The 8,544-nt window shown below is 38.1% G+C and overlaps 1 protein-coding gene across 2 annotated transcripts; it reads right to left on the reverse strand.

Moving 5' to 3' along the window:
* Nucleotides 1–1,314: 1,314 nt before the first annotated feature.
* On the reverse strand, nucleotides 1,315–8,197 carry FASTKD3 (FAST kinase domains 3). Of its 2 annotated transcripts, XM_056484173.1 has the most exons (6): nucleotides 6,681–8,197; nucleotides 5,501–5,586; nucleotides 4,859–5,021; nucleotides 3,789–3,858; nucleotides 2,362–2,476; nucleotides 1,315–1,594 (listed from the first exon to the last, which is right to left on the reverse strand). In XM_056484173.1, exons 1-6 carry the CDS (start codon nucleotides 8,110–8,112, stop codon nucleotides 1,496–1,498), a joined length of 1,965 nt encoding a protein of 654 aa, XP_056340148.1. In that variant the 5' UTR covers nucleotides 8,113–8,197; the 3' UTR covers nucleotides 1,315–1,495. The 2 variants fall into 2 exon arrangements, with proteins under 2 accessions (XP_056340148.1, XP_056340149.1); XM_056484174.1 differs by lacking the exon at nucleotides 3,789–3,858.
* Nucleotides 8,198–8,544: the final 347 nt, after the last annotated feature.

Raw genomic sequence — 8,544 nt, forward strand, 5'->3', positions numbered from 1 at the left:
CAGTGCTCAGTGTCAAAAAAACACCCTGCCAATTTCTTCTGTATTAGTGATAAGTTTCTCATAAATGTTTGCAAAGCCATTTCAGCTGCTCTCCTTCAATTTCTCACTTGCTAGAATAACAAATTCTTAGATTATTGATGTTCTGATCTTATTGTTACACTGTTGGAAAGCATCTCCTTTTGGTCTTCCCTCACCTGTCAGTGTTGGTATACTACTGTAAGGACGGGTTTTGCAACAAATTAACACAAACTGAACTGACAGCATAACGCAATGTAAAGCATATTCTGGATCTGGATTTTGCATCCCTTAATCTCCAGAGATTGTTGGGGAAATTGACAGACACCTGTAACTCACAAATTATTGGAAGGAAAAACTGGCCACATTCCCTATCTGCTGGTGAAATATACAGAATGTCAATAATGTGAAAGCTTTACCTTTTTTGTGTCAAAGCAATCAAAACTAGATGATGTTGGCAATTCTGCTTTGCAACTCATAAATAGTAATTCCATACAGTGAGGAAGCACAAGCTAACAAGAGAATGTGTTATGTAGTAGTTCATCAAGAATACATGATGTGATCAGAACTAAAGCTTTCCTGTTTTCCCTTCATCATCTGCAAAGCAGTGCACTGACCCAAGTTAGGGCACACTTGTTCTGGCTGAACTGGGTACTGGTTCTGGTTCTCAGTTCAAGAATTTCTGTTCATACATAAAAAAGGGCTCCCATGGGACATAGTTCTTCTGAGATTCAGAACACAGTTTCTGTAACCTGGAGGAACTCTGGAGTGCATACATGACCGCATTTAGACACTTTAGCTAAAACTGCCACCAAAGGCAAAACTACAAATAGAATATATCTGGAACATTGGGGGGGCCCACAGAGACAGTTGAACAAGTCCATTATCCTGTGGCAGCTGTTACTTCACAAGGTAAAGCAAATCCTTTTTATTAAAAATGCTCTCATTTTCTGTGAGCCATTGCTATTTATTGAACAGCACTCTACATCTCTTAAATAAAACCAATAAGCCAATACTGCTTCTGCAACGATTTCAGATTTTAGTTTTATGGGACACTTGGGAAATTACATGAGCAGCTGTAAGTAAATTGCACAATTTCTTCTTATACTGTCAAGAAAAGCCCAGATTAGTAGGTGTTCTGTTGGCGTATTCTGTACATTCAGACTGGCCAGTTTCCTTCAACAGTCACATGTGGCTGCTAGCAGTTGTGAATTAGAACCAGTTAAAAATACAAGGGAAAAGCAGCACCGACTGTCTGCACTTAGATCTGTAAACTTGTAATAAATATTGACACAAATCTTAAGAAAATATGATGCTCTTTATTACTCTTTACATGTCAATTGTTCCAACTATTGGAAGGTTTCACATTGCAGATTTTCTAAGGTGGAGTTCCTTAGAAAAAAGAATTTTTCTTCCATGTGAAGAATTTACACTTTGTAGTGCAGAAGGTCACCCTGGGATCCAGTAGTATTCTCCAGTGTCAGTTGCTGAGTCCGTATGTACAAGGAAAGATTTTTTTCTGTAGATAATCTGCCATTTTTCTGGTATTTTGTAGATTTTCTATCTCAAAAAATGGAATCTGGAAACAAAACAAAAATCATTGCTGGAAATACCTTTTAATAAACAACTGGGTAAGACTGATGTTCATTATGCAAAATTACACATCAAATACTTCAGTTTTAAAATTAAAGATTTAATCCTAAATGTACTATTGAGCTGTAAACGACCTGAATAGAGATTACTGAAAAAAAAGGAGTGATATCTATTGGAGGTTAAACTAAGATAAATACTATGGAGTTAAGCTTATGTAGTAAGTGGTAAGTGGAAAATAAAATATCAAGAAACTAAAAGTAACAGTTTTCATTCAAAGTATTCAAAGTATGTTTAAAGAAAAATATACCTCTATAAATTCAACAGGAAAAATAAAGGTTATACTCTGTTGAAAATATTTACAATACAAATCAGCTTCTTTTTTAAACTTCTCTTTATAAACTCCAAACCCCTTAAAAAATATTTAATTAAAAATTCCAGTTCTAACGAACTCTTACATAACATTTTCCTTTAACTGAAAACTTGAATCTTTATCACTGAAGAAAAGTACTCTTCCAAACAGCAGCTATGGGGCAAAAACCACAGACAGAATACACTAATTGATCCAATGAAGAAAAAGGTATTTCTGTACACCCTCAAAAAGGCAAAAACTAGGCAGAGAGAACCTAATATAGAAAGAATAAGACTACATCTGCTTTAGGAATTAATTGAAATTACAGTTTTAAGTATTGTAAAATAATTGTTTACTTGTTTTCTTAGCCAGAGCAAAAGTAAATCACTGTCTTTGGACTTTACCTGCACAACTTCATAACCAAGTAACTGAAGATGTCTCTGTTTAATAGCTTCTTCTCCCAACAGATTGTGGCTATGAGCACAAAATCTATTTTGACCATCAACACACAGGGCAATTCTAAAATTAAGCATAAGTGTAATATAAAAAAAACCAACCAAAACCAAACAACAAACCCACAACAATTAGTTATTTTAATCACCACAACTATTGCAGTTCCTAAGAAATATGAGACAATACCTCCCTCTTGTGCTGAATCAGATGAAGGATGGGAGTTACCTAGTTCAGGATAATTTTAAACACTCAGTTTAGGGTAGGATCTGAAAAGCTTTTTTATTTGCTCTGAACAAAACTTACCGTGCAAGTTAATGAGAGTCTGATATTTTTAATGCTATGATTAGAAAGCTGTTTTGTGTTCTTCTAGAAAGAAGAACGTAAAAAACTTTCCTCAGCTGCAAAACATTTCAGCAGCTAAATTTATTTAACTTACTAATTTACCTGCTAAATCCATTACAGTTCAAGCTGAGTTTAAGCTATATCTGTTTTAAGTTAAACTTGTACATATAGTTGGCAGCATGTATTATAACTATATTTTTTCTTTTGAGTGATAAAAATCCCATCAACTTAAACCAAGGTTTGTATATCTACTGTTAAAAAGTTGCTTACATTTTCAGTATGTTAAGTATATTGTGACTTGATTTACTTTATGAAAACTGTTACTTAAAAACAACCATTAAAGCTCATTTTTACGCATTTAAGCATGAGCTCTTTGAAAGAACTTTTATTAGTCTCTGAGTCTTGTGAAGGTGTCCTGGTTTCAGCTTAAACCACAACTGAAGGTTAAGCTGGGGAAAGCCTAACCTCTTCAAAGGCTTTTGTTTTATTCACGGCAGTGCAGTTGCAAATACCACACAGACCGTTTGCTTAACTTTGTATCCGAGGCTTCCCAAAATAACCCTTACTTAATATACATTTAAACACCTATGCATTTGTCAATGAAAGAAAACCAGCATCTGTAACAAACATCCTTATTATGCAGGAGTGCTTGCAGAGGTAAATTTGTGAACTCAGACTGTCTTAAACTCTGTTAAATCTTTGCAAATACACTCAGTTAGAATTTAGTTTTAATTTGAAAATGAATTACAGAATGTCAAAATAAGATTGCTATAATCCAAATAAGGATTACTTGATTCTGCCACTGGGTAAACAGACCAAATGTCTGACACTGCCTAGTCAGGTGGCAAAATGAGCAAAAAGCAGATTGGTAATTTTGTTTTTTTGCCAGTGGTTTCAGTGTGAGATTTGAACTTTGATGAAGTCAATGGCAAAACTACAAATGGCAAAACTACTTAATTTTTGCCAGGTTTTCACCCTGCATGCTCTTTCTTAGTGTAAATCAACATTTTACCAGTGGTTTCTTTTATTGTCTTACCGTCTGTGCACCTCTTCAAGTTGGGCCGCAGGCAATACAAAACCTTCTTCATCTAATTTAATCTCAATATCTTGTATAGATGAAAAAAGAAGTGACATTAAAAGTAATTTCTTATAACAAATTTTCTACTGTAATTCTCATGCTCTCACAGGATGAGAATATTATTACATTTTGTTTTTTTTTAATCTCAGAGGCTGGCAAAAGTTGTATAGGCTTAACACGAATGAGTGATAATTAGTAACAGTTCAGCCTTTCATGTTTACAAGCAAAGTAGTATTCCAAGTCCACTAAAAACTATAATGCAGTTAAATGGCACTTTGCTGTTCTAGCTAGGTTCTCTGGAATTTTGAGGGCTTTGGGGAGAGACACACTCTCTCCCTCTGCTAACTTCAACATCCTCATGAAAGCTGACATGCAGAATAACTCTGGAATCATCCCCCTTTTTAACGTCTTTTTTAAAATTCCTCTGACATCCATGGTGTCCAAGACTCCCTTTCCTCAACATCTTATTATCATCCACTCCTGGGCACATGCCTTTCCTCATCACCGCCTTCTGTGTTTCCTGATGCACAAAACACTGTTTTGCTCTCTCCTGTCTTATACCCCACCAACTGTGTTGTCAGCAGCTCTTGCTGAGAGGAGGAGTCCAGCTGAACAGGGCACAGGGCTGACCACTTTCCTTTCTCTACTCACCACTAAATCAGGAAGAATGGGCAAGTGGCATTGCCTCATTTTGCTTTACATGATGCAAATTGTTTAACGGATAAGGAGCACAGAATAAAAACATATAAGCAGAATAAAATAATAAAAACACAGAATACAAGAAGCTGTTAGCAGCTGTTTTCAATGCAGACTGGCTGTGTAAATACCAATTAAGGCTGCAGTGCTTTTCTCTCCATTTTCCTTTCTCTGACTGAAAATTATTTACTTAAAGTTCCCAAATTTCAGATTTCAATTTTTTTCTGTATTTGCAGAATTTAGAATCATCACAAAGGAAATGAAAGCTTTGGCACCATACACACACTAACCTAATTATTATTTAATTACTAACCTAAAGAAATGGTACTTACCAACTACATAGAAATATGGTGTTGATACCTCTGATGAAAAATATATTCTTTTCTTCAGTAAATAAAGTAATCCTGTCTTCACCCTTTTAAAGAGGTGAACATCAGGAGAATTGTGAGGTGTGGGACACGCCTTTACTTGGTACTTTGAAAGCAGTTTCGGACCCTAGATAAGGACAGAAAACCAAATTGAAAATGGGAGATAACATTTTTGCAATTACCTCATATTAACGTAATTATATCAGAATGTATTAAAATGTACTTTGTACATTAAAATGTACATTTTGTACTTGTACATTAAAATACATTAAGATGTATCCTGTGCATTTCAAAGCCAAGTCTATTGAGAGACCTACAGTCTGAAGTATGATTAGCTGGAAACTTAAAATCACCCAGAGAACCTCCAGAACATGCTCAGGGAGCTTCAATGCTATCATGTACATGAGAAATGCATAGTTGCTTCCATTCATACAAATATATCAAGTAATTCAATCAGGTAGGAATGCTCCATATTTTCATTAAGGAAAGTTGGTTTGTCTAATTCCAAGGCTTTTTATGGGAAATACACGCAGCTAAGTATAAACAGGGCCCTAAGGACCTTATCACCTGTTGCTAACATCACTTCTGGTTTCACATGTACTGTACCTCATAAAATGGGCACTCCAGGGTGACAGTCAGAAAAAGCTGGGTGAGCTGGGACATAGCAACTCTGTTCAAACCGGGTGTCTGAGCTGAAACAGTAACATTCAGGTTTTCAGGTGTACCTTCAACAAAGTATCTTACAGAAACCATATGCAGAAGTTAGGAAAAGCTATTCAGTATAATGTGCAGAATATTAATCATACTTAATCATTAAAATTCTCAGTAATTGTTTAAATGAACAGAAAGATCAGTATGAAATTACATAGGTAGAAAAAGAAAAACATATTTACAGAAATATCAACACAAAAATACAAAACTAGCAAGATCTTAGTTAAAACTGTCATATTCTTTCACCAAAAAAATGAACATACAAAAGATGCAGGACATTCTACATAGAAGAATAAATTTGAGTTGGGGTCTTAGATAAATATCTCCTTCTTATAACCCCTTTTCCCCATGTTATAATCCCAGGATCACATTGTTTCACTATTTTTTCTTTTTAATCTGCAAGTTTTGGATAATACCAAATAATTTCTCGAGATTTGTCTGCTTCATAAAAGTCAACTCCTTCAGGTATTTCATGTTGTTGAAAACTTAAGTAACCAAAATTTCTAATCACAAGCTTAGTTTTATTAATAGAGCAATCTTAGCTGACATCTTATAAAGTCAGTCATCTTTCTGGTATAGCTTACATCTCTCTACAATAACCATAAAAATGCTTCAGTATCAAATAGAGAATAACTCAAAATGATGTGTTGTTCATTATAGATTTTTGTCCAAAAGCATTGAAATATGCAATAATTAGAGCCAACAACAGGCTATCACATGGTGGATGTTCTAGCATCCTATATAAGACAAAAGACAGACATGGGGAACACCAGTTCACTGTTTTTTAGAAAACCAGGAGGACTAACTGAAATAATTCTTTTAAAGGAATTCAAGTCTGTGTTTTAACTGTACAGTGCAATTTTCAAACTCAACTAAATGACATAACATGAAAGACAATGGCAATTGTGACAAGGAAGCAGTACCCTTTGGCCTCCTGATCACTGTTTTCCAGTCACTTTGATCAGGTCACTGTTTGTTTGACAAGTTAAATTGATAAAAAATAGGTGTTTGACAAGAAACAAACTACATAATGGAAAAAAATGTGAAACATCCCAGAAGTAGTTCTGCTCCTTACCTTGAAGTTTTTGCAGAAAATAGGGACTAAATATTTTTGGCAGAAAATTTATTGGGTACCGTTGAATAAGGGCACATGAGTGTAGCAGGTTCAGCAGGGTGTGAGGCTGAAAGTGCCTCAGGCGGGCATGCAGCACAGCTTCAAGCTTCCCAAACAAGGAAGCAGCACTTGGAGGCAGGTAGTTAAGAGTCCCAAATGGGATAATATATGCAGCAATCTGGTCAGTGGTAAGTCTGTCAGCACAGGAAATGAAACTTTCTGCCACTGCATCAAAGATGGGCTTTGAAAGGATCATCTTTTTGCAGCAATACTGCATGACCTTGCTGACTGTTTGAGGATGCATAGTGCAGATGGACTTGGGAACATGTCTTTCCAGTGCCTTTGTAAAAATCTGCATGTTTTGCCCAAAGTATAGGAAAGCTTCCAGTACATTTACCAGTTCATGATCTGTGAAACAGGGAACATGCTTCACTGAATGTTTACACAGTGCAGTGACTAAGGGGACTGCCCGAGTCTGATGAAGAACCACCAGTGAATTCAGTATTACACTTGCAAAGTTTGGGCTTAGCTGGGAAACTGTGTGTAAAGTGACACTGTTCAGTCTGTTTAGCAAGTTTTGCCACTGTTTCCCTTCCCTCACAGTCACTTGCAGTATCTTATAAACCATCACTATTTCCCTGGGACTCCACCTCTCAATGCCTCTTTCTTGCATGTGGCTCACAATTTGTTCCAGCGTCGCACAACTTGTGCTTTCTAACTCCAGCAAACTCTCTCCAAGGGCACACAGATTTTCAGCAGTCAGCTGTCCCCTGCCAAGCCGCTTCTGGCTCTCAGAAAGCAGGCTTGTCATCAGCGTGCTCTGCGGATCTATACGCAGCTTTATCAAAGCCTGCAGTGCAGTCAGCAGCCCCGTGTTCGACAGGTTTGAGCATTCAAATTCAAACTGGAAGCACAATGCCCTGAAAACTTCATTCTCTAACAGTTCAGGGTTTTTAAGACCATTGTCATCCGCCTCAACTTCAGAAATCTTCTGCAGGGCTCTCGAGGCCATAGTATCAGACATGACCTCTAGAGAGCTAAGAAAATAAAAAATCTCTTTTGATGTACAAAGATTGTCCAACTTCTTGAAAAATAATTGCTCATTCATCCTCACATTATTTGATTTAGTACCGTTCCTGGTATCTCCATAAAGATGCACAGTTTCATTAACAGAAAGTGGCTGCATCTGCAGTTGTACATGTTCTCTCCTACAAAACGTATACTGAGGTTTATCTATGACACACAGCATCCTCATGGCCACAGAGCTACAGTTTTGGGGTTTTTGCTGCCCACTGATGAAGTTCAGCCTTTTGCTTAGGGTCATCAAAGCAGATCTCCTTGCTTGTGTGCTGGACGAAACCAGCTGGAAACTCTTCCGGCTAATCAAAGCCATATCGAATCAAGTGAGTCCTCAAATTATACCTAGGGGAAGAAAAATAGATATGTAGTCTCGAAAACAGCACCAGGATCACTACAATGCAGAAAAAAACCCCAACCCAATCCTTCAGGCGGCTGGAAAGAAGGGCACGATCCCTCTGGCAGGAGCACAAGGCAATGCAGAGAGCAGAAATGCCGGGAGCGGCTAGCCCCGTGTGGCAGGCTGCCCCGTGTTCCGCAAGGACACTCCGGCAGACGAACAGGAGCGGGACACGAGCGTTCCCCGGGCTCCGCTCTGCCCGCCACCCCCGCGGCCGGGGCGGCACCGGCGGGGCCCCTCCATCCCCCTGCGCCCGGCACCTACTGCTGCTGCTGCGGCCGCGGGCCGGGGCCGCGCTGCTCCGCGCCGGGAGCACCCGGCCGGGCCCGGGCAGCCGCGCCCGCCTCC

Source organism: Oenanthe melanoleuca, chromosome 2 (assembly GCF_029582105.1).
Source record: "Oenanthe melanoleuca isolate GR-GAL-2019-014 chromosome 2, OMel1.0, whole genome shotgun sequence".
Taxonomy (NCBI): Eukaryota; Metazoa; Chordata; class Aves; order Passeriformes; family Muscicapidae; genus Oenanthe; species Oenanthe melanoleuca.

What these genes read in the sequence shown, in the direction of transcription:
- FASTKD3 (XM_056484173.1), bottom strand. Translation starts at nt 8,112, where the DNA reads ATGGCTTTGATTAGCCGGAAGAGTTTCCAGCTGGTTTCGTCCAGCACA. An exon ending in ACCATATTTCTATGTAGTTG is followed by an intron (nt 3,859 to 4,858) that starts GTAAGTACCATT and finishes CATCTATACAAG; the next exon opens with ATATTGAGATTAAATTAGAT. An exon ending in CTTGAAGAGGTGCACAGACG is followed by an intron (nt 2,477 to 3,788) that starts GTAAGACAATAA and finishes GCTTAATTTTAG; the next exon opens with AATTGCCCTGTGTGTTGATG.